The 26,329-nt window shown below is 38.1% G+C and overlaps 1 protein-coding gene across 4 annotated transcripts in view; it reads left to right on the top strand.

Annotated features, from left to right (window-relative positions):
• The window catches only part of SLC25A13 (solute carrier family 25 member 13), a 205,807-nt gene that overhangs the window by 82,056 nt on the left and 97,422 nt on the right, over nt 1-26,329 (top strand). For 2 of the 4 annotated variants that reach the window (XM_017525165.2, XM_017525166.2), the window contains exon 4: nt 5,717-5,832. The exons of the other annotated variants lie outside the window; for them this stretch is intronic. In XM_017525165.2, coding sequence (XP_017380654.1) covers nt 5,717-5,832 — 116 coding nt within the window. The remainder of the gene's footprint in view (nt 1-5,716; nt 5,833-26,329) is intronic. 4 annotated transcript variants of the gene reach the window in all.

Here is a 26,329-nt window from a genome sequence, read left to right as displayed (position 1 = left end):
CTCAGGCTGGAATGCAGTGGTACAATCATAGCTCACTGTAGTCTTGGACTCCTGGACTCAAGTGATCTTCTTGCGTTAGCCTCCCAAAGTGCTGGAATTACAGACGTGAGCTGCCACACCCAGCCTGGGCACTGTATTTTCTATTTTAGTTTTTCTCCAGCAATTACGCATTTCTTCTGATTTTTCATCTCTGGTCTTCCTTCCTTGGTTCCTGGCTTACCTTCTGCCCCTTTGGACCACCAGATCTGGGGAACAGAGATTGTGTCCCTAGAACTGCCCTCTGCCCAGTATGTAGAGTAGGCACTGAAGTCAAACTGCAGTTGGTGGACTCTCTTCCCCCATCTCCCATCTTTACTTGATCCGTCTCACTTTTATTGCAAGACTGATCTCATGTTCACTGAACACATCTTCCCTCTGATGTCATGTGTTCCAAATTTCAGTAAGGCTTTCTCCATCTCCTCCTTTCACTCAATATGACAGTAATCCTTCTCTCCTCTGAATTCATTGAGTCGTTTATTTATAGTTCTTTTATGTTACTTTACCCTTTTTCCATAATATCATAATATTCAGTCTGCATTCTCTATTATATTTCAAATATCTCCAAACTAAGTGCTATCCCTTGCAAAGTTGGCGGAGGAGGGACATAAAGTTATGCTACAGTGAAGAAGCACCATCATCATTTTGGTATATATCTTGTAGTATCTTTCCACGTGTGTGATAAATGATTAATCTTTACATTGTTGTAAGCATAGGATACAGCTACAATTCACTTTTCAATCCTTTCCTCTTTGGCCCACTATTTTATAGTTCTGTGCAGTGCTTTGGCTATTTTATTATTACCTGGACTAAAAAGGAGTTATAAAGTTGCTATAAATGGCTTCCAGAAGGAGAAAGCAACTTTAGTGCTTTGTAAAACAAAAATGACTTGCTTACAAAAAATATATGGTAGCATCAGAACCATGAAATAGAGTAGTTAGAAACCTACCCTCCCCTAATCTCTGAGTGGTATAGCCCTGTGAAAATGTGACTTGTACATTTGCTTTCATGTTACCTGACCCATGTTCTACTATTAGTTCCTGCAGATGAGTGTGGTGTCAAATACTGCTCCTTAGATTCTAGTCACAGAGTTAATCAGAGCTGTGTGATTCATTTTAAAGGGAATCTTACATTGTCAAAGAAGTTCTGGGAGTTGTGGGCGGAAAAGGAACTAAGTGAGTTCACCAGCCAGGTCTGAACTTGATTAAGCTTGAATTCTTTGTTGTAACTTATGCTAATACTCATTAAATCTGTAGAGCAAGACGGAAGCACTGTTTGTTCAAAAAATACATATATAAACATTTTTTAGGTATTATGCTGTAAAGGAATATAGTTCTATATAATTATTCTGATGGCCTTCTAGTTAGATTACCTTGAAAATCCAAAATGATCTTGGTGAACAATAATACATTATGATTTCATGGTTCATTTATGTACTTCCTGCCTAGATGTATAATACTCGTATCTAACAGGATTACCAAATTACATACCTTTTGGTATCAATAACATGGCTAAAATACCAGAGTATTTATTGGCCATTTTCAGTTATGAAATGTTGACACTGCCAGACAGGGATATATATATCTCCCTTTATAAGCCTTGCATATGTATATAGTCTGTCATATATATATATATATGTCTTTCTTTATATAAGCCTTTGATATATATATTAAGGCTTTCTTTATTCAGACCATGAAACCAAAACATCCCTTTTCTAGATAATGCATAGTGTGATCCTATTTAATGAACCTAATGTCTGTGCAGGGGTAATTAAGCAAATATGATTGTTTTCTGCCTCAACAAACTGCCAGCAAGCTCCCCTGGAGAGCACCAGCACTTTGTGGCTGCGTGGCTGTGGGTGCCTGCTCAGCAGGGTTATGGGGATATGAGGGGGCATGGTGACTGGGAAGTAAAGGTCCAGAAACACATTTATCCTCTGTCCTACTTTAGAAGTCTAGAATGTGGCAGGCCTGCTGGTAAATTCCTCAAGGTCTTCTTTTATTAGAGCATGTCTTAAGAGGAAAAGGAAATAGCTCTAAATGAAATGCTTGTGGGCACTTTTATTTGCAGGTTTAAGTAACCTTTCTTTAAAAACTGCCTGATATGTGTTTCCAATCTTGGCCTGTATATTAGTTTCTTCAGGCCGCTGTAACAAAGTACTCTACTGCAAACTGGGAAGCTTAAAAAAAAAACAACGGATTAGTTGTTCCAAGATCTGGAGGCTAGACATCCAAGGTGGTAGTTCAGCAGCGTTGGTTTCTTCTGAGGGCTGTGAGGGAGAACCTGTTCCCTGCCTCTTTCCTGCCGTCTGGTGGTGGGCGGGCAACCTGTGCTCCTTGGCTTGAAGAAGCATCACCCTGATCTCTGCCTTCATCTTCACTTGGTTTTCCCCTTGTGCTGCATGTCTGTTTTTCAATTTCTCTCTTTTATAAAGACTCTAGTCATATAAGATTAGTTGCTTGCCCTACTCTGCTATAATCTCATCTTAACTAGTTCCATTTGCAGCCACCCTATTTCCAAATAAGGTGACATTCTGAGGTTCTAGGGGTTGGGATTTTAGGGGACGGGGGACACAGTTCTGCCCATACCAGCATCTCTCTTCATTCCATTCAGTCTCTTTTGGCTTCTGGCTGGACCCTGTTCTACATGTCCCACTGGTACCTCAAATTTAACACAGTCACAATTGGTTACATTCTCCCATAGGTCCCTTTTTTCCAGTTCTTCCCTTTTTTTCTTTCTTCTTCTTTATCTTTGGTGGTGGTATCATCATTCCACTCAGTTATCCAAGTTGGAAATCTTGGGAGCATCCTGGCCTGTTTCCCTGGTCCTGGCCTCCGACATCCAGTCCTAACCAGGTTTTGTCATTTCTGCCTCCATTGTATTTCTCTAGCTTTCCCCTGCTTCCATTCCTAGGGCTCTCACTCCGGTTTAGAGCCCTACGATCCCTGCTGTCAGGCTGTTTCCCACATCTCCTCTCTCCTTTCAATTCATCTTCCACACCAGTTCTTTTTCTAAAACAAAGCTTTGAAACTGACATTTCTTAATCCAGAAATCTTGAATAATTTTTAACTGTCTGAAGAAAAAAACATTCTGTTGCTTGGCCCTTAAGGTCCACACCAGGTGGCTGGCATCTCGCTCATGGCCCTCTTTTGCTCCTCATAACCTGCTAGATGGAGAATTGGAAACTCCAACATCCTTCTCCAAATACAGCACGTCCATTTGTTTTCACCTCTGTACTTTGCTTCCCTAGTGTAGAATGTCCTCTCTGTACTCTTCCCTCCTCTCTCCATTGTCACCAACCCAAAGTGGGTCTATTTGCCTGCCCACAATGGGAAACCAAATACAAAGCAGCAGGTTTTTGCAGAAAGAAAGGTTTATTGCCAGGGAGCTGAATAAGGAGACAGAAGTCAGGCTCAAATTTAATTTTCTCTACCAGCCTTATAGCCATAGATTTAAGGGAGAGCTTCTGAGTGTGCAGTTTAGGTGCTGAACAGTGATTACTAATTGGCCAAAAGGAAAGGGGGTTTGGAAAGTGTCTTGGACATGCACTGGTGCCTTTACATGCTGCTTCATGGGTTACACCTTTGGGAAATGGTGGCATTAGCATGAACTGAGGGTGAATTTTCAGCCCTCTGATGTCAAAAGGCTGTGAGAAGAGGTCTGTTCTGCACGGACTCTAGTCAGCCATGTTGGCTCCAACCAGCCTCCATCTGTCAGCCAATTTTGTGGCAAATGGAGAGAACTATAACAAATGGTTTTCTTCTCCACTGTTCTGCAAGACAAGCTCAATACATTTTTGTTAATTACCAAATTCTCTAACCCTGTGGGGCATGGCTTCACCATCTTCCCACCGCAGTTGGAATTCTACCCAGGTTAAATGGAAGCTAGGAGACCTGGTTTTCAGGCCAAAATGTAGAAGCCAATTGTTTTGCCTAACCCAGGCCATTAACTTTTTCCAGTTTCTGTTTCTTCACAAGTAAAATGAGGAGGTTGAAATAGATAATCTCTATGATCTTTTTAGCTTTAAAATTTGTTCTTCAAAACCATGCCACCACGAAGCAGTCCCTAACTCTTCTAGGCAGAATAGTTCACCCTTTTATGACCCTTAGTGCTTTATTATTATTATTATTATTATTACAATTAACTCTTAATTTCTAGTGGTTATGTGTACTCATGACTGTTTCCCCTTCCTCCTAACAGATGGTAAGCTCCTTGAGTTCAGCCAGGAATGCTTGACTCCTATTCCCTTCCCTTTCTGCCTCTGTCTTCCCCTGGTCTTCCTTACACAGAGAGTCTTGGTGAGCGAGACCTTAGTAGAGGATAAAATGTCCTCAGGAAGTACTCTCAGGGAACAGATGCTCTTCCTGAGTGTTCCCAGGCATTGAGAAGGATGTGTTTTGGATGGTTAATGATACAGAGATGTTATATTGAACACACTGAATTTTTCTTTTCTTTGTAGCATTATTGTAATTGGGTGACATTCTGGGACACAGCTAAGTTCACTTTGTAACAGTTTTTATAAAAATGTGTTTTCTCTGTAGGATGTTTAGAAGTAACTAGGTTTTCTGTGAAAGGTATGAAAAGCATTCCTATTTTCTTCTTCCTTCTATATCCTGAGACTTGGAGTATCTCAATGTATTATTAAAGTATTTAGTTCCTTAAAGTAACAGTTGTTAAAAATATATATAGGAAAGCGTTTAGGGACCCATTTCCTCTTTGAAAGTCAAATGTCCTTGGACTCTTGTATTCTTCCTAAAGCTTATATTTGATCCACATTTTGATATTCAGAAAGTTAAAGTCACTCCTTTTTCCTAAAGAAGAATGACCAGTCCCTATTCTTGCTTCAAGGCCACCTCTGGTCCTATATTTCTAATCTAATTTTACATTGTTCTTTTATCCACTCCACTGTCCAGACAAAATCTGTCACTCATAATTTTCCTTGTATACTCCTTAGCTTTCTTGCATTAGCCTTCTGCCTGAAATGCCCTCTTGTACACCCATTACTGCATATCCAAATTGTACTCATTTTTAAAGGTTTAGCTCAAATGCCATTTCTGCCACAAAGCCTTCTGTTACTGTACTAGCTCTTGTTTTATGATGTGTCCTTCCTCTATATGCTAGTCTATTTCTAGATTAGTGCTATCTGCCTCTCCAGACTAGAAGTTCCTTGGGGTCACGTTTCATGTGTCATTTATCTGCATTTCTCCTGTACTAGCCCTAGGTCAATTCACAGGTGGTCAATAAATGTTGGTAATGAATCAATATCTGTGAACCATTTTTTGCATGGTGTATAAAGATACTAATAAATAACAAAGTTGCTCTATTTTGCTATTAGGCAGTCACATCTTAGCCTAAAGTATCTAACAGTTTAATTATAGAACCCTAAAATATGACTGAAGGAATATTAAAACATATATGATTCTGGATAAAAACAGTTATATTTGAAATTATAATGTACTTAGTGTGTCACTACATGGTCAATGCTGTCATGTCTTTTAGATTCTGTGCATTATTATTTCCATCCACTATATGTAAAAGTAAATGCTAAATGTTTCTACATGTTTTCAGGTTTGAATTTTGTGTTTTGGCAGTGATATTTTTTCCCTCAGTGTATGTTTGTATATGTTTCTCTTTTCTGCATGCTGCTGACTTTATGCTTTGTGTTTCTTTTATGTTGCAGATTAATATCTTTCCAAGAATTTGTTGCCTTTGAATCTGTCCTGTGTGCCCCTGATGCTTTGTTTATGGTAGCCTTTCAGCTGTTTGACAAAGCTGGCAAAGGAGAAGTAACTTTTGGTAAGGAGCATGATTCTGTGCACAACTATGTAAGTGTGGACTTGTGTGAGCATTTTCTTTCTTTCTTTTTTCTAGGAACGAAATAAAGTATATGGAAATGCTTTTAAGAAGTTAGTATATCCCTTTTAGTGAAGATACTTCAATATTTAGGGGCTCCAGTTCAAATGCCTTCCTATTTGAAAAAAAGTAAACTTCTGGCTTAGTAGTTTTGATACTCTGATTTAGTTTTAAGGTGAAGGAGAATGTGGCCTGTTTTCATAGACATATCATGTGAGAAGCCAGACAGGACTTCTCTTCCTTCCCTGCATCATCAGTAGTGCTTTCCACTGATAGAACAAAGAAGTGAATAAACCGCCTACAAACAGAAGTTACTTATGCACCTTGTAATTTTTGTCTTCACCTTGTTCCTATGGAGTATTTTGTGGCCAGGGCCGCTGCGCAAGATGGTGGTTCACAATGGTACATGAAGGACCTTGTTCTAAACAACACACCCCCTCTCCGCCACCGCTGTGCTGGCACCTTCTCTGCTGTGGCCTTCTTTATTTTGCAATGCACAAACATCATCATGGGGATTAGCTACAAAGCTGCAGAAAACCCTGATGTTTTTCAAATATTAGAAGAAATGGAAGACTTGGAAGTGGTGGGACAGTGGTAAGTTATTTTTTAAAAATAAACTGGCTACCGAGGACAGATTTAACAGACAGTACCATGTTTCCCTCGGACTGTTTGGTGGCCAGCATATGTTATCTCTTCATGCAAATCTGCAGTAACGTTGCTCATGAAGAATTTTGGAGCCCTTTAGGCATATGGATTGTGCTTTCATGAGAGATCGCTTTAGTTTTAAGATTAGGGAAAATATGGCATGACTGTTTTCATAGAGTCATAGAACACGAGAGCCAGACAAGAGCTTTGCTTGCCTTGTGCCTGATGTGCCCATTTTAAGTGTCTTTATTCATAGTTTCCGATTCATCCAGATCATTAGGACTTGTCTTATTTGATGTATTGTGGGAAATATACAGATGCGGGAAAAATACAGATGGTGTAAGAGAAAGTGTTGCTTCCGGAATCAGATAAGCTTAGCTCCTTCCAGCTCTGCTGCTTTTGTCTCTGAGCCAAGTTAGTGATCCTCTCCAGTCCTCATGTATCCTATCAAGAAATGAAGGTAATAATTACATAAAGTATTGGTAAGATCGTTTAATAGATTTATTGTGCCAACCCCCTTTGCCATTCCATCATACTCATTTGGCATGACAGAATTAAAGGTTAAATCATCTTGAGCAAAGGCAAACCATTATATACTTGCCTGGTTTTGTTTCTAGAAGATCAGATGCTTTCCGTTAACACTTCATAAGGATTATTTAGTATGTACAGATCCTTAGATGAAATTTATTTCCATCACCCAAGTACTCTTAGCACCACTGCAACCAAAACTTTTCAGTGGAATACCAATTAGAAAAAAAGCTCCCATTAAAATCTTCAAGTAATGAGTCAGCAGCTAGCTCATGGTGTTATTGATTTACCCTGGGGAAGCAAGTTTGGTGATGAACAGAGGAAAGCCTGTGAGTGCAAGCACGTTCAACACAGGTATGTTCTGTCTTATCTTCCTGCTTTCCCCAGCAAGTTTGGATATGAGGAATGGAAGAGAGCTCAGTTAGAGATGAGAGGACTGAAAAATCGGCTTCAGGTATTTCTTTGATACAGATCCATTTTCCCTTCATGCCTGTGAAGTTGCAAGGGATATTGGTGACACCAGCTTTACCACTGGTCCTGGAAAGACATAGGAGACTTCCTCTATTGCATGGTAAAGTCTGTTAGTGTGATTAAAAGAAAATGATATGTGAAGAAGCAGGATGTAGGAAACAAGAGCTATCTAAATTGTAGAAGGCATAGTTGAATAAGAATTTTGTTCCTGCTTCTTACTAGCTGAAGGACAAGTCATTTAAACCCTATGAGCTTTATTTTCCTCATCTATAAAACTGGGGTAATAACTACCTTACAGGACTATGTAAGGATTAAAAGATCCACTGCATAAAGAGGTGCTATCTGGAAAACCAAGACCTTTATATGAATAATGATACTAAAAGAAATAGCCTAAAAGAAGAAAGGATCTTCTAATTTTTTTTCCACTTTTGTATCTTGGGAAACCCTTTATTTTTTAATTATTGCGTTTTTTTAAATGTAAGTTCTGGGGTACATGTGCAGGTTTATTATTTAGGTATGTGTCACAGGGGTTTGTTGTACAAATTATTTCATTACCCAGATATTAAGCCTAGTACCCATTAATTACTTTTCCTGATCCTCTCCCTCCTCCCACCCTCCACCTTCCAGTAGGCCCCAATGTCTGTTGTTCCTATGTCCATGTGTTCTCATCACTTAGCTCCCACATGTAAGCGAGAACGTTTGGTTTTTGGTTTTCTGTTCCCACATTAGTTTGCTAAGGATAATGGCTTCCAACTCCATCCATGTTCCTGCAGAGGACATAATCTCATTGATTTTGTTTGTTTGTGTTTTGGTTTTTGTTTTTGAGATGGAGTCTTGCTCTTTTGCCAGGCTGGAGTGTAGTGCCATCATCTCAGCTCACTGCAACCTCCACCTCCCAGGTTCAAGCAATCTCCCTGCCTCAGCCTCCCAAGTAACTGGGACTACAGGCACGCACCACCATACCTAGCTAATTTTTTGTATTTTAGTAGAGATGGGGTTTCACAATGTTGGCCAGGATGGTCTCGATCTCCTTACCTCATGATCTGCCCTCCTCGGTCTCCTGAAGTGTTAGGATTACAGGCGTGAGCCATGACACTCAGCTTATCTCATTTTTTAATGACTGCGTAGTATTCCATGGTATATATATACCACATTTTCTTTATCCAGTCTATCATTGATGAACATTTAGGTTGCTGCCATGTCTTTGTGATTGTGAATAGTGCTGCAGTGAACATAGGTGTGCATGTGTTTTTATGACAGAATTGTTTATATTCCTTTGGGTATATACCCAGTAATGGGATTGTGGGTTGAAGGTCTTTGAGGAATCGCCACAGTGTTTTCCACAGTGATTGAACTAATTTACACTCCCACCAGCAGTGTATAAGCATTCCTTTTTCTCTGCAACCTTGCTAGCACCAGTTATTTTTTGACTTCTTGATAGCAGCCATTCTGACTAGTGTGAGATAGTATCTTATTGTAGTTTTGATTTGCGTTTCTCTAATTATCAGTTATGTTGAGCTTTTTTCCATATGCTTCTTGGCCACATATATGTCTTCTTATGAAAATGGCCGTTAATGTCCTTTGCCCACTTTTTTTTTAGGTGGAGTCTCGCTCTGTCACTCAGACTGGAATCAGGTGGCACAATCTCAGCCCACTGCAACCTCCACCTCCTGGGTTCAAGCAATTCTCCTGTCTCAGCCTCCCAAATGGCTGGGACTATAGGTGCATGCCACCACGTCCAGCTAGTTTTGTATTTTTTGTAGAGATGGGGTCTTACCATATTGGTCAGTATGGTTTGAACTCCTGACCTCAGGTGATCTACCCACCTTGGCCTCCCAAAGTGCTGGGATTATAGGCATGAGCCACTGCATCTGGCCTTTTGCCCACTTTTTAATTGGGCTGATTTTTTCATGTAAGTTTGTTTAAGGTACTTATAGCTGCTGGATATTGGGCCTTTGTCAGATGCATAGTTTGTAAAAATTTTCTCCCATTCTGTAGGTTTTCTGTTTATTCTGTTGATAGTTTCTTTTGCTATGTAGAATGCACTTTAGTTAATTAGATCCCATTTGTCAATTTTTGTTGCTATTGCAATTGCTTTTGGCATCTTTGTCATGAAATCTTTGCCTGTTCCACTGGCCAGAGTGGTATGGCTGAGATTGTCTTCCAAGATTATAGTTTTGAATTTTATATTTAAATCTTTTTAGTTTTTTAGATGGAATCTCCCTCTGTTGCCCAGGCTGGAATGCAGTGGTGTGATCTTGGCTCATTGCAACCTCTGCCTACCAGGTTCGAGCGATTCTTGTGCCTCAGTCTCCCAAGTAGCTGGAAATATAGGCATGCGCCGCCATGCTTGGCTAATTTTTGTATTTTTTGGTAGAGATGGGGTTTTACCATGTTGGCCAGGATGGTCTTGAACTCCTGACCTTAATTGAGCCACCCACTTTGGCCTCCCAAAGTGTTGGAATTACAGGAATGAACTATCATGCCTGGCCACATTTAAGTCTTTAATCCATCTTGAGTTGAAGTTTGTATATGGCATAAGAAGGGTTCAGTTTCAGTCTTCTGCATATGGCTAGCCAATGAACCCAGCATCATTTATTGAATACAGAATCCTTTCCCATTGCTTGTTTTTGTCAACTTTGTTGAAGATCAGGTAGTTGCAGGTGTGTGGCCTTACTTCTGGTCTCTCCATTCTGTTCCATTGATCTTTGTGTAGTTTTGTATTAGTACCACTCTGTTTTGGCTACTGTAGCCCTGTAGTACAGACTGAAGTCAGGTAGCGTGATGCCTCAAGGTTTTTTCTTTTTGCTTAGGATTGCCTTGGCTATTTGGGTTATTTTTAGGTCCATATGAATTTTTTTTTTTTAAGACAGAGTCTTGCTCTTGTTGCCCAGGCTAGTGTGCAATGGCATGATCTCGGCTCACCATAACCTCTGCCTTCCAGGTTCAAGTGATTCTCCTGCCTCAGCCTCCTGAATAGCTGGGATTACAGGCACCCACCACCATGCCCAGCTAATTTTTTGTATTTTTAGTAGAGCTGGGGTTTCACTACATTGGTCAGGCTAGTCTCAAACGCCTGACCTCAGGCGATCCACCCACCTCAGTCTCCCAAAGTGCTGGGATTACAGGCATGAGCCACCACGCCCGGGCCTTAGGTCCACATGAATTTTAAAGATTTTTTTTCAAGTCTGTGGAGAATGTCATTGGTAGTTTGATAGGAATAGCATTGAATCTATAAATTGCTTTGGGCAGTATGGCCACTTTTGGTGATACTGATTTTGCCTATTCATGAGCATGGAGTGGTTTTCCATTTGTTTGTGTATTCTTTGATTTCTTTGAGCAGTGTTCTGTAGTTCTTGTAGAGGTCTTTCATCTACCTAGTTAGCTGTGTTCCTAACTATTTTATTCTTTTTGTGACAATTGTGAATTGGATTATGTTCCCTATTCGGCTTGTGGTGTGACTGTTGTTGATGTATAGGGATGCTAGTAATTTTTTTACATTGATTTGGTATCCTGAGACTTTGCTGAAGTTGTTTATCAGCTTAAGGAGTTTTTGGGCAGTGACTATGGAGTTTTCTGTTAATAGATACAGGATCAATTCAACTGCAAATGGGTAGTTTGACTTCCTCTCTTCCTATTTGAATGGGCTTTATTTCTTTCTCTTGCCTAATTGTTTTATCCAGGTCTTCCAATACTGTGTTGAATCGGAGTGCCAAGAGAGGGCATCCTTGTCTTGTCCAATAAGAGACAGGAAGCCCTGATTTCAAGGAGCTAATATTCTGGTGTTGTCTTTAGTTGTGTATGACTGTTGTAGAAGAATGTACAACTCCTCCAGCAATACCCTGCCTTTCACAGGTAATTTATTCTAGGGTTCTCCAGTCTACAAAACAACATGTTGTATATATGCCCTGTATATATGTATGATGAGCCAATGGGAATCCTTACTCTGTGGGTATCGTAAAATGTAGCCTGTATTTTCTGAGCCATTACTCCCGACTTAAGGTTAAACTGAATGAGAAATGCATAGGTCTAAGATACCAAAAAGACCATCAGTTTGCAAATTAATAGCTGACTTCTAACATTTTTTATAGGGTTGGTTGGATTCATTAAATGTAGATGGTGTGGGTAGCAGTCTTTCCCCTAAGTAAACAAAATCTTACAGGGGGCGTGGCAGCCTAAGGAGTATTTTGACAGCAGGCACCTTTAGAAGAAGCTATCAACAAGTACATTTTCCAGGAAACTCCTCACAGAGTTGAAGACATCAAAAACAAACAACCTGGAGTAGGACAGGAAAGAAGACTTACATTGTCAACCTTAACCTGGCTAGCTGGCCATATGAGGCTGTAAACCCAATGGCAATCTTGCCTCTAGTTACTTCCTTAGCACCTTATAAATCCTTCACCTAAGAATGACTCTTTAGTATTTTAAAAATTTGTCTACCTTGATGTGTATCTTTGGGAGGAATAGACATGGAATGGCAATTGAAAGCAGGGTGTCTTTGTTAGTTCCCAGATTGGCTCAGTCAATTGTGATGATCATGGGTGAACATTCTTTCTACACTCTACGGAGGTTGACCTGGGGCCTTTCCATGGTCTGCAGGGAAGACCAGAGGGTGATCTGGACTCACTGCAGCCTCAACATCCCTGACTCAAGCTATCCTACCTTAGTGTCCCGAGTAGCTGGGACTACAGGTGGCACCACCATGTCATGCTAACTTTATTTTTATTTTTGTAGAAATGAGTTTCACTATGTTGCCCAGGCTCATCTCAAACTCCTGGACTCAAGCAATCCTCCCACCTTGGCTTCCCAAGATGCTGGGATTATGGGCATGAGCTGGGCTATTCCTGAGAGCAAATCTGTATGAATTGGCTCACAATTGGCCATCGGATGAGAGGAAGGGGTCAAAGGAAAGGAAGAAGGACCAGGTAGTAGCTACTGGTCTTGTTCTGTTCCCAAGACATGTGGTTTTACATAATCTCATGATAGAAGTAAGATAACCACTATCACTATCTTTTCTTTAAATACATGCTAACCTCTGGGCTAAGTACTTTTTGTATAGCTTAGTATTTAATTATCATAGCCTAGAAGGTCTATACTATTATAATTCTCATTTTCTGAAGAGGGATTAGGCATGGGGAGGTTGTGGAAGTGGCCACAGACACAGTGTTGTCCTGCTGGTGCTGGGACAGCAGCCTGAGCCGGGCTGACTGTTCTTTACTGTGCAACACTGCCTCCCTCTAGTGTGGATACTCACGCTTTTGGGTGAGCCTGTCATAATCCAGATAGGTGTCACTTAGCCCATTGTGGTCTCAGTCTGTATCAGACATTGGAAGGATTTAATAGTTTTCATGAAGTAAAGAACAATAGGAAAATGCATTAGTTAAAATTTTATTTCACTGTGGTGGAAAGTAATTATAAGAAAGAGAATGTAACTGGAAAAGTTGCCTTGGTTCCAGCTATCTGGATAATTTGTTGAGATGCACATGATGTGGGTTTTACCCAGAAAAGCTTCACACACACACACACACACACACACACACACACACACACACACACATTTTTTGAGATGGAGTCTTGCTCTGTCACCCAGGCTGGAATACAGTGGCGCGATCTCAGCTCACTGCAACCTCTACCTCCCGAGTTCAAGCGAGTCTCCTGCCTCAGCCTCCTGAGTAGCTGGGACTACAGGCACATGTCACCAAGCCTGGCTAATTTTCTTTTTTTCGGTATAGACAGGGTTTCACCATGTTGGTCAAGATGGTCTCTATCTCCTGACCTCATGATCCACCCGCCTTGGCCTCAAAGTTTTGGGATTACAGGCATGAGTCACCACGCCTGGCCAAGCTTTATGTTTTGATATGAACAGAATTCTGAATGGAGGAGAAAATCACAGGATGTTAGGGAGGGGTGAGGAGATGGTCTGTGTATGGGTTGAGGATAGAGGGGAACCATAGTAGAGGAGGCCCTTTATTGAGGGGTGCAGCTTAAGAGACCTGAGTGCTTGGGGGATCGGTTGTCAGGGCACCAATGACAGGGCCAGGCCCTTGAACAAGATTAATTATTTCATATGAGAAGCAATTAGGAGTTACCGCAAGGTCTTTGGTGAAGAGGGATAGGATCAGAATCATGCTTGGAAGAGATGATTTTTGTTGAGTTGGTTAGAGTGGGGCAAAGCCAGAGGCACCATGCTAGTGATCATTGTTTAGGCTTCACAGTATCTATGTGAAGCCAGTGGATAGTCATCCCACTTTGTGAGTGGAGAAGCTGAAAGTAAAGGTTTGGAAGTACTTCCTGTTGTGTGAGTAGGTTGGTACAGACACATTGTGAATGATACTTTTTCAGACACTTTCCTATTACTGTATTTCTTATTTAATGTTGCAGGAGGAGCAAAGCATTTCCACTGTGGGTTTTAGGAAAGGGTACCTGTGTGGATGTGTGGGTGTGTTTAATGAAACTGTTGATCTGAAATACTTGGCATATATACCAGTGACCTGTCTTACAATGCTAATTTAAGGCACCACCTATTCCTACTTACTGGTTTTTCTTCAGTTGTGGTACTCCAGTAGACCACACTAATGGCCTAGCTCCACAGTAGCAGAGAGCTTGAATACTACTTTTGTCTGAGGAAAGTCACAATTAGACCCCCTGAAAATTCAAAGTGTGTTCTATACAATACCCATTTCTTAGGTTAAACTCTAAAATGTTTTCTTGCCTTATGCTATTTCATGTTTTTCTCTTCCTTTGACTTTTTTATTACTTTTTCAGTGCACTGAACAAAATTTCATGAATATGTTTTTCATGCAATTTTAAAGTTATCCTTAATACGTGAGTGTAACCCAATTTCATTATCCAAGTGTTGGTAGTAATGATGGTGTATACATGTTTATGTTCTGCAGTTTTTAATTGGACTTTAAAGTCAAGAATTCTCAACTCTTTGTATAGGTAAGTATCAGGGAGCCTGTGAATGGCTATGATTGTTTGTAATATTTTGTCTAAATGAGCACTTTTTTTTTTTCCTGGGGAAAAATAGCAAATCTCGCAGAGGTCAGTGACCTGCCCTTTAAAGATAAAAGCTGCTTTTTATAGAGGGGCAGTTGAACTAGTGGACATATATCTTACTTAAGATTTTTACAGCATTGCTGTTGAACACATTGATTGTAGGATAGTTTATGTATGACTTGAAAATGTAATGATAATCAGTTTTTGGATGCCTTTTCATTTTGGATATATGAAGAAGCAATGTATCAAACTGCCTATATATAATACAAGAGACAGATTGGAAAATACATTTTTATTTTAATTATTAAAAATACAGAAATTGCTGTTTGGTTGGCTGGCTAGTGAGTCCTCTGATTCTCATAAAGACCAAAATGGAAGAAACTAGCCTACACCCAATGCTACATTGGGAGGCCTGGACTGGCTCACCGCTGCAGTTCTGCCAGTTAGCATGGAGTCCAAAAGAAACTGGTCCAGTCTTGTCCTTTATTGGAAACAACAGTGGCTTTTTGTCCTTCAATCTTCACTGTTGAAATATATTGTAAGTTTAGTTGCTATAGAGGAACGTTTCCTGTTTATGTTAATATGTGGCATGTGAAAAAGGACTCTCCTAAAAGAGAATCATAAAGCTTAAAACTTTTAGTTTATTAAGGCTCAGAGAGGTCCTGTGGAAAAATAAATCTACTTTGTTTAAATTGGAGTTTAGCAAACTTACTGTGTTTGTACCAACTTTTCTCTTGTGTCTGTCCCACTAAACAAAATCCACAAGCCTAGGGCTATTTCTAAGCTAGTTAATTCTTAATCTTAAGCTAGTCCTCAGTTAGTTAATTCTCTGATGTGGATGTTATTGTTTGGAGGGACCCTTTCTGAGTTCAAGTTAGACTGTATCCATGAACACCTGCTATGATGAAATTGGTGTGATTTGGGAAAATGGGTAGTCTAGATAACATTAGGAAATTCATGGAAACATCTAATCAGTCACTTAGATTCAGGTTGCAGAAAGTGATAGGAGTTAAAAGTATGGAAATGAGAAGTTTTGAAGTTAAGTACCCAAATTTAATATTAAATATATAAAGCTAGAGGAATGCCAGTATTGGACTGGAAGAGGGCAGACTTTACCCATCATTTTTAAGCTTGGCTGGAAAGGAAGGTCATTTGTTACTATCTTTGTAATACACTTGGAAAATGAAATATTCAAAAAGATAGCTGAAGGGGGGAAATGGTGAAGAATCAGAGGAAGTATAACTTGGGGAAAGTTCTTTATTAATATTGGTTCTGATTTTGGTGTTTCACAAAAATAACGTGTTATTCTGGTGAAAGAAAAATATTGCCCTACAGTAGATTTTATTTTATTTTATAAGAGGTGAAGAGGGGGCTGAGTATATTCTCTTATACACCCTCACATTCCAAATAGAGAGTAAGAATTTCGAATAAGAACAGTATGAGTTTTGAAAGTAAATAACCTCTATGTTGATAAGAACTGTGGCATGCCTGGGTACTGAGTATCTTTTCAGAGATCCTAGAGACTGTTCAGAAACTGTTCCAGTTCATTGGGTCAAAAATCTACTATTTACGAAAAGCTAAATACGGATTTGCACGATTGACCATAATGACTTCAATTTTGAAAGATAGTAGTATCAGAGAGCACTTCCAGTTGGTGGGATAATTTAAGAATCGTCCATGCTCAAATGGCTAAAATATTGTACTTTTTGCTACTTCATCACTCCATTTTAAAAATAGAGAGGGGGGAAAATAGGCAGATCTGTTGAGAAGGTGGAAGAATGTCAATTGGAGAGTAAATCACAATAACCATGTGATGCCACTCCTTAGTTAACTACTGCCTGAAGGTTAACTGTTCCTTAGCAGACTGGCAGTGTGTGGAGAGGCCAGACTCAGGGCTGCTGCCCCTGTGTGTGCATGTGCACCTGTGTGTGTGTGCATGTGTGAGTGTGTTTGCATCTGTGACTGTGTGTACATGTTCGTGTGCATGCATGATGAAGGGTGAAGGGAACTTGTGAATAGGAAAGAAGGTGTAGAAAACAGAAAGCTAACAGAAAATCCTAAAACTTAGAGCCCTAGGAAAATTTGACTAATTTAAACTGTACTGTTCATTTTTAAATAGTAAAATTATACCATTCTTCTTTCAGTATAAGAGAGAGATAAAAACACAGTTTTTCTAAATTGGAAAATTTGCTGTAATCTTGCTAATGACTGATTTCTTCTAACAGTTGCAACGCAATTTTTGCTCTGATAGGTTGATAAAGGCAACAAAATCAAGAACATATTGGAAGTTCTCAGAGAAAATTACAGTTTAGGTATATGTTGGGGGTGGATACTTAGACATTTTAATTGAAATAAAACAGCTTTATACTAATATGGGATCACTGTGGGTGTACATTTGTAGTACATCTGCTCTTGAAGCATTTAAGTAGGGTTAAATGTATGTTAATGCTTTTGCAAGAAAATTTTTGATAACATCCGTCTAAGGAAACAGGCTCAGGAAATAGGTTTTTTAAAAGAATATAGATATTATATTTGCATTTAGAGAGTGAATTAGGACTCTGTAATGCTTTAAGAATTTTAAAGTGTTGTATTCTCTAGTGGTAATGGAAGTTAATAATTAACACACAACAGATGATTAAAGCAAGCTGACACATCTGGAGAGTGACCACAGTCTGCTGTATGCCTCTAAACACCATTTTAATTGACCTACTTTTGATATTATGAAAGGCTAATAATGATTTATTCTACCCAGTTGAAAATACTTTTTCTAACAGATAGATTGGAAACATCTCAGTTGGCCCCTCTGTTGATTTAGTTAGTGTGTGTGACAGATAGTTAATATCTTATGCTAAATACCTGCCAGCCTTGAGCCATTTTTTTTGTTTTGTTGTTGTTAACTCACAGTCACTGTGATGACTTAGTGTATAAATCTTGAGAATTGATGAATCTGTCAGATTATAGAGGAGGAGAGATTCTTATCAATGAGGTAGATCATGGGTTCTTATTATAATAGTGTAGAATGTTGGTTACAACTGTGGACTCCCTGGCTCTGTCTCAAAACTATTGATTCAGAATTTTTGGGTGTGGGGCTTGGGAATGCGTTTTAAACAAGCTCTCCAAGGGAACGTAGTTCATACTTCAGTTGAACAATGGCTGGGTATACTTTATGACTTTCTTCCATGGATGAGGAAACAGGCCCAGAGGGGAAAAGGTGGCTAGTTTCATAAGAATCACAACTTTGTCTTCTGGCACTAGAAGGACAGGATTCTTTTCTGAATGCTACATGAGCTCAAATCAGGCTGGTTCCATCCGTTAGTACAGAACTGGAAGAGTTTTAAATTAGCCCTAATATTTACATACACCAACACCACATATGACTTTAGTGTAATATTTGGCTCAGCTTGGCTGTACGTGTGCTTATTTTTTGAAAGATACTTATCACCATTGTACTACATGTTCAGAATAATAATTAAAAAAAAGTTTACAGGGGCTTACAGGGAACTCAATTTTAATGTGAAGTACTTATGCTCTACTTACTATGTTTTAATGGCAACCATTTTCCACCTAGAAGTTTCTTGAGTGACTCTGAATTGTAGCCAGAATACTTTCCTCTTCAGACCCTTAGCTGTGATTAATGTAAAAAGGCACTTGTCAAAAGGGTTTGAAATGGAAACCTTGATACTGGAGCATGGCAGTAGAGATAGGTCTGCATCCACTTACTCCATTATGTTATTTAAAGTACGAGTTCAACAATTTGTCTTTTGCTCCCTGCTTAAAAGATGATGCCCATAGAAGCTGGTTGTTAACCATATCAGCAAGATAGAATATTACTTCCCTTAGAGGAAAACCACAACTTTCTTTGAGAAGTTAGCATGCATTAGAAAAAGCATGAAACTGTTCAGAGATAAAGTGCTGGGCTATTCAGCAGTCCTCTCTTTGCCTCCAAGAGGAATTACTTTCATGTTTAACACAAACATCCCTTTTGTGTTTATTGTATTAATAGAATTTTTAAAATCCATGAGAAAGAGATAGATTATGGTTTAGTGTTGGAAATAATATAGCTTGATGAATCTTTTTTATTTTAATGGGAAACTCTTTTTCATAGATACACTGCTTCAAAAGTGAATCTCTTAGAAATTAAAGTGCATTAATTTAGTTATTCTGTATGGAAACAAAAACATGGAAAGTTAAAATTTGCATAAGTGAAGACCTTGATGATTTCAGATTATAGTGTGGTGGAGGTTAAGGAATAACGGTCCATAGAATTTGTAAAAACAAATTCAGTCTAACCACTTAATGGCATGTGCAAGTAATTTGCCAATTAAATATTTCTAGTGTCTGAACAATTTTCAGAGTGGTTCTTAATCTTTCTTAATTTTATACTTTAAGAAACATAATGGAAAATTACTTAGTTTTTGATCACTTTTCATTCAAAATTTTAAGTATATGAACTCAAGGAAGGATGGATTTTAAATATTTGAGGAAAATTATTGCTTTTTGAGAAATTAAAAGCTGTGGTACTTCCAAATCACACTGTGCTCATTTAAAAAATATTATTTGTAAATATTTGGTGCCCAGATAATGATTTTCATTATAATTAAGACTTTACATTTTGGAGTTTTATGATTTTGATGGTCACCTACTATGCTTAGAACATTGTACCTAGGTATGCTTAGCTCCAGAATAACTAAAATAGAATTTTAAAGATTGAGAGAATTGAGTCAGAGTAAGTCATTTGCCCAGCATTACTCATTAGTAAGAGGCATATCTCTGACAGTTCCAGGTTTGTTTTTTTTAAAGGAAAGCTTTATTGAGATATAATTTACCCATTTAAAGTATGTAATTCAATGGTTCTTAATATATTCACAGATCTGTACAATTACCACCACGTTCAATTTCAGAACATTTTCATCACCCCAACAAGAAACCCCGCACCACACCTTCGCAGTCACCACCCCCTTCCATCCAATCCCTCCATCCCCTGGCAATTGTTAATCTGTTTTTTGTCCATATGTATTTGTCTATTCTAGACATTTCATATAAATGGAATCATAAAATGTGGGCTTTCATGATTGGCTTCTTTTACTTAGCATAAGGCTCATCCATGATGTAGCACATGTTATCACTTTTTATTGGTAAATAATATTTTACTGTATAGATATAGATAGTCACATTTTGTTTATTAATCAGCTAACAGGCACATGAGTTGTTCCCAGCCTTTGGTTATAATGAATAATGTTGCTGTGAACATTAACATACGTGAGTTTGCATGGACATATGTTTTCATTTCTCTTAAGTATATACCTGATAGTGGAACTGCTGAGTCATATGATAATTCTGTGTTGAACTTTTTGAGGAACTGCCAGACTATTTTCCAAAGTGGCCACATCATTTTATTAAACATATTCCCACCAGCAGTGTGTGAGGGTTGCGGTTCCTTCATATCCTCACCAACACTTCTTACTATCGTTTTTTGATGATAGCCGTTGTAGTAGGGTGAAGTAGTTATATCATCATGGTTTTGATTTTCATCTCCCTGATGGCTAATGATGTTTAGCATCTTTTCATGTACCTCCTGGCAATTTGTATGCTGTCTTTGGAGAAATATTCAGATCCTTTGCCCATTTTTAAATTGGATTATTTATCCTTTTATTGTATTGTGAGAGTTCTGTGTGGTACTAGATAAGGAGCTAGAGTTCCTTATTAGACATGTGATTTGCAAAGTTTTTCTCCCAGTCTATAGGCTGTTTCATCTCTTTCTTTTCTTTTTCTCTTTTTTATTTTAAGTTCAGGGTTACATGTGCAGGTTCATTATGTAAGTAAACTCATGTCATGGGGGTTTGTTGTACAAATTATTTCATCACCCAGATATTAAGCCTAGTACCCATCAGTTATTTTTCCTGATCCTCTCCCTCCTACCACCCTTTACCATCTGGTAGGCTTCAGTGTCTTTTGTTCTCCTCTGTGTGTCCATGTGTTCTCATAATTTAGGTCTTATTTAAAGGGAGAACATGAGATATTTTGGTTTTCTGTTCCTGCATTAGTTTGCTTAGGATAACAGCCTCCAGCTCCATCCACGTTCCTGCAAAGAACATGATCTCACTCTTTTTTATGGCTGCATAGTACTCCATGGTGTGTGTGTGGGTGTATATATATATATATATATACATATATATACACCATATTTTCTTTATCCACTCTATCATTGATGGGCATTTAGGTTGATTCCACCTCTTTGCTATTGTGAATACTGATGCAATGAACGTACACATGCATGTATCTTTATAACGGAATGATGTATATGCCTTTGGGTATATACCCAGTAATGAGATTACTGGGTTGAATGATATTTCTGTTTTTAGGTCTTTGAGGGATTGCCACACTGACTTCCACAGTGGTTGAACTAATTTATACTCCCACCAACAGTGCGTAAGCATTCCTTTTTCTCTGCAACCTCACCAGCATCTGTTATTTTTTGACTTTTTAATGATAGACATTCTGAATGGTTTGAGGTGGTATCTCATTATGTTTTAACACTTTATTAATGGTATTCTTGGAGTACAAAGTTTTAAATTTTGATGAAGTACAGTTTATTTTTTTTCTTCTGTTTCTTGTAGTTTTGGTGTAGTTTTGGTGTCAGATAAACCATTTCCTAATCCAACATCACAAAAATTGTGTCTATATTTTTTCTAAAATTTTCTTGAAAATATGCCTATATTTCTTCTAAAACTATTCACAGTTTTATAGTTAGGTCTTTGATCCATTTTGAGTTAAATTTTGTATACAGGGTGAGATAGGAGCCCAACTTCATTATTTTGCATATGGATATTGTCCCAGCACCAGTCTTTTCTTTGTTGGAAGTCAATTGACTATAAATGTGAGGGTTAATTTTTTGACTCTCAATTTCATTCTGTTGTACTCTGTGTCTATCTTATGCCAGTACCTCAGAGTCTTGATTACTCTAGCTTTGTAGTAAGTTTGAAATCCAACTTTGTTCTTCTTTTTCAAGATTGTTTTGGCTCTTCTAAATTGCTTGAGTTTTCATAATGGATTTTTGGATCGGTTGGCCAACTTTTGCAAAGAAGCCAGCTAGGATTTTGATAGGGATTACATTGAATCTGTAGATCATTTTAGGAAGCATTGCCATTTTAAAATTAACTTTGGAGAATCTTGCCATCTTAACAATATCAAGTCCTAATCTGTGAACATGGGATATGTTTCTATTTATTTAGATTCTCTTCAGTTTCTTTCAATGATATTTTGTAGTTTTTAGAATATCAGTTTTATGCTTCTTTTGTTAAATTTGTTTCTGAGTATCTTATTGCTTTGATGTTACTGTAAATTGAATTTTGGCTTTTTTTTTTTTTGAGACGAAGTCTCACTCTTATCGCCCAGGCTGGAGTGCAATGGCGTAATCTCGGCTCATTGCAACCTCTGCCTCCTAGGTTCCAGCAATTCTCCTGCCTCAGCCTCCCAAGTAGCCGGGATTACAGGTGCCCACCCACCACACCCAGCTAATTTTTGTATTTTTAGTTAGAGATGAGGTTTCACCATGTTGGCCAGACTGGTCTCGAATTCCTGACCTCAAATGATCCACCCATCTGGGCCTCCCGAAGTGCTGGGATTACAGGCGTGAGCCACTGTGCCTGACTGAGTTGTTTTTTTAAATTTCATTTTGGGTTGCTTATTTCAAATATGTAGCAATACAACTGGTTTTTGTACGTTGATTTTTCTGTCTTCCAACCTTGCTAGACTTATTTATTAGTTCTAATAATTTTTTAATGGATTTCTTAGGACTTTTCTGTATATAAGATAATGTCATCTCTGACCCAACTTTTAAAGATCTCAGCTCTTTTCACTACAACCATACCCTGTAGCCTGGGAAAGTTATTAATTTGGAGGAAATACCTTTGACTTTTTTAGGTTATCTTTAGGAAGAAAACAACTATCACTTTGTAATTGTCTTCTCAGCAGACTTTCAAGATGGAAACTTTTGTGGATAAAGCAAAGTTCCACAAATAAAAGAATCCTTGACCTTATTTTGTGAGGTCTGATTTTAAATAATATCTTTATTATTTGGTAATATTATGGGTACTACAGGCCTTCCAAACATAGCTTGTTTGGCATAGACTGAAATAACAACACTTATACTTTAAAAAATAAGCATTCTAATTTGCTTTTACTTTTAGGAGGAGTGGCTGAACGAAGAAAAATATTACTTTATATATCCAAAATATATACTAGTGCTACATGCACCTTTCAATGCTAATTCAGTTTTGTTTCTTTGCCTATATGACTTCAACCTGGATATAAGAGTTTAAGGCCTTGTATTTTAGACCAGGAGAGACCTCATTCTAATTATTTTTATATTTGAGATAGATCTAGCAGGTGATTCTTATTTGAAAGTCCTCCATGGCTGAGTTATGAGTTATTCTGAACCAAGTAAGTGACCAAAAACACTAAAATATTTTGAGTTTCTTTTTTCCTTTCCAGGATTGCAAGTTAGGTTTGGAATGGTCGGGGTTTGGTGAGGGGGCAAGTCTAAGTTTGACTCCTAGGGTCTTTCATGGTAAAACACATGCAATTGCCCATGAGAGCCAGAGTATAGAGCAGAATGGGGCTTGAAAATCACTTTGGATTTTCATTTCTGATTTTTCAGCTATAAAATGAGAGCTGGAACTTGTTCCTCTTACCTCTCAGAGCCTTACAAGACATGGAGGAATCTTAAACAGTCAAATGTTAAGTGAGAAAGCTATTTGTGCCTCCTAAAAGGAGATAAGGATATTGACCTGAGATGATATTATAATGTCTTCCAGAGTGAGGGAGAAATGTAAGGAACTCATAGTGATTATTGAGTTTACAGATGTTTCTATTCATGAGCCTTCAGGAAAACATAGAGACCAAACATTTCAGAAAACAAATGCCCCAGGATGATTTATTAGAGCTGAATGAAATATTCAAAAACTTATGAGTCTATAAAATACTTTTGGAGAAAATGTTAGATTTTTCCAGAGGAACAGGATTTAATATTTTGTTTTAAAAGACTTTATTAGCTGTGAAATGAGTAGAAATATTGGTAGGTTTCCTTTCATCTTTTGCATATCATTTGGCTCATCCAATTAGAATGGCTTGGCAATCTTTTGATATTTGAGTACAAAATCCTGCTAGGTAGGTCAAGAGAGTAAAAAATAAATTTTGTAGAAATTGTGCCAAGTGGTAAACAACTTCAGGCCCTTTTTTTCCCCCGCAGAATCCCATGACCAACTGTTCTTTGCATAGCAAACTTTTCTTCACTGTAAACATATCACACGTCCTGGGGGCTTTAAAATAATGTTTGCTACTGGCAGGTGATGCCAATGTCTGTGGCCACCTGGAGCAGGATCTATCATGTCTCAGTGATCACAGGTGGCTTTGGTCCAAAGCACTGTAACTGGACCTTTATTCACTTCAAAAGAAATGAGCCTTTCTTCATGCTGTTGATCTCCATTGAAGAGCTCCCTCAAAGGTCCATCTCAGTAAATCCTTGACTGCTTTCAGGGCCCAGATCTTGGTTTATCTTCTCCAATAAAGCTTTTCTCTCTCTCTTTTCTCCTTAAATCTCTATTTCCTTGCCACGAGGATACCCTGTGGTTTAGTGCTGATACAGAGTACTCCTTGAATCTGCTGTTGAATTATTTCTCATGTATTAAGACTTGGATATAGCCCCATACCTTTTACTACCCTTCCTCTTCCCACAGGGAAGGACCTAGTACAGTGCTCCCAAGCTTTGCTACTTAAAAGGTTGCCAGCTAGCTGGCTAAGCCCCGACATTCCTACAATAGCCAGCATGTTGGAACAGCCACCAAGCTAATAATAGGGCTACATTCTCAGGGTCATGCGGTTGGTACACTGCCCAACTCCAGGAGGCACCAGTCACATGAAGCAAATGCCATCCACTGGAGTTGTACAGCATGGCATCCCTGAGTGTCCTAGGTCTACACATGATCTGTGTTTATATATTTCTGCATTATACTTTTTGGTGTGGAGTATTCTCTCCTTCCTTCCTTTGAAATTTTTGTCCATTTCGATGAGAAGTTAAAAATTAGGAGTGACTCTAACCCTTCTGTACGCCAAGATAATGCTTTCAGAATGAGGTCCTGGATCCTGGCATCAGAAAAACCTGGAGTGCTGGCTAAAATGCAGTGTTTTCAGCCCCTCAACATGTTTAAATCAGTTTAGGACCAGGGCTGGGATTTTGATAAACCATGTTGACTGATGATTTATATGCAGTATCCTGAAGTGTTGGGATATGACTGTTGAATAGTTTTTTAGTAAGGGAAACTGTAGTGCCCCAAAGAGTTAAGACTGCTGTCCTTAACCTGTTGCATTATCTGTTGTAAACCTTTTCTGGCTCATTTAAAGTCAGCAACTACTTAGTAAGTAGTTGTTCTCTGCTTACCACTGTGCCAGCCATAGTGGTAGAATCAGATGCCAACTATAGTAGTAGAATCAGATGTGAAGAATAGGGTATTTGCTGTCAAGGGGCTAATAATTAGGAAATAAAACACGTACAATACGTATGTACAAATACATTAATGTATGTGCATACATACATATAGTGATTTATATAAGATCATCTGGAGATCTTTTTTATATAAATCTAGTATACTATACTCTAGAAGATCTATAGAGAGATCTTTTTTCAAACAAATTATTATTGGTAGTACAGGTCTATAGGATTTTCAGATTTTAGATCTGAGACATATCTTAAGGATAATAGCTCTATCCTGCAGAGAAGATTTCAGTACATTAGCCAGGCATTTTATAAAGAGAAAGACACACACTCTATGGAATAGTACAAAAAACTGTAATGTTCAAAATTTCGGATTCAAATGTGAGCTCTAGTAAGCAGTAAACGGTAGTTACTTTAATTATCGATAAATAAGATTGTTGTTTATGTTGAGATACATTTTAAATTCATTCAGTAACATTAGAAAAACTTAAACTTACTTTTATGTATGCTTATAATTTCAGACCATATAAATATAAAAATCAATAATGAGTGCCTTTGCTTTATATACCAGCTATTTAATACCTTCTGTTACTTTCTATGGGAAAGAGAGATTGAAGGAGAGATCAAGAAGGAGAATGATTTTATTTTTGACAGTTATCCAATGATTATTACATTAAAACTTTATTTCACTGGAATGCTTGGCAGAAAGGAATCTTCAAGTTAACTGAGGATAAATTAGAAAACCATTTTTTCTTGTATATGATTTCTCAAAAATTTTATTCTAGTATAAAATTTTATTTATAGTGTGAAAAAATTTCTTTCAGTCACATCTTTATCATTTGAACATTATTTCTCATTAGATGATTTATTCATCTAGATTAGAAGATTATGGGAGCCTTTATTAAATCTTTACTGGGCCTGCTTCCTATAGAGATACAGACACTTACACCCAGAAAGGAGCCATAGATTATTTGGTTAGTATGTTTTACACTGAAGAAAGTCATGTTTTAAGATATTAAGGGACTTAAAGCCATTAGAACAATACCTGCAGCATTGTGAGTGCCCAAGAAATTTTAGCTGCTATTAGTAGCATTTGAATCCAAGTCATTTGAATTTCAGTTTGGTGATTTCTTTTCAGAAATCTTCTTCTACTCAATTCCTTTTATTGACCCCAGTCTGACCCACTGAGAATCTTTTATTTTGTTTTTCCTTTAAATCCTAATTCTGGATTCACTTCATTTTCCTTATATCTTATCTCTTTTTTTCCTAAAAGTAGAGAAGACAGAATAAATTCAGATAAATTAA

The sequence above is a fragment of the Cebus imitator genome, unplaced genomic scaffold, assembly GCF_001604975.1.
Source record: "Cebus imitator isolate Cc_AM_T3 unplaced genomic scaffold, Cebus_imitator-1.0 Scaffold37, whole genome shotgun sequence".
NCBI classification, from domain to species: Eukaryota; Metazoa; Chordata; class Mammalia; order Primates; family Cebidae; genus Cebus; species Cebus imitator.
The sequence above is the reverse complement of the archived record's forward strand: the minus strand, read 5'-3'. Positions and strand labels throughout refer to the sequence as shown.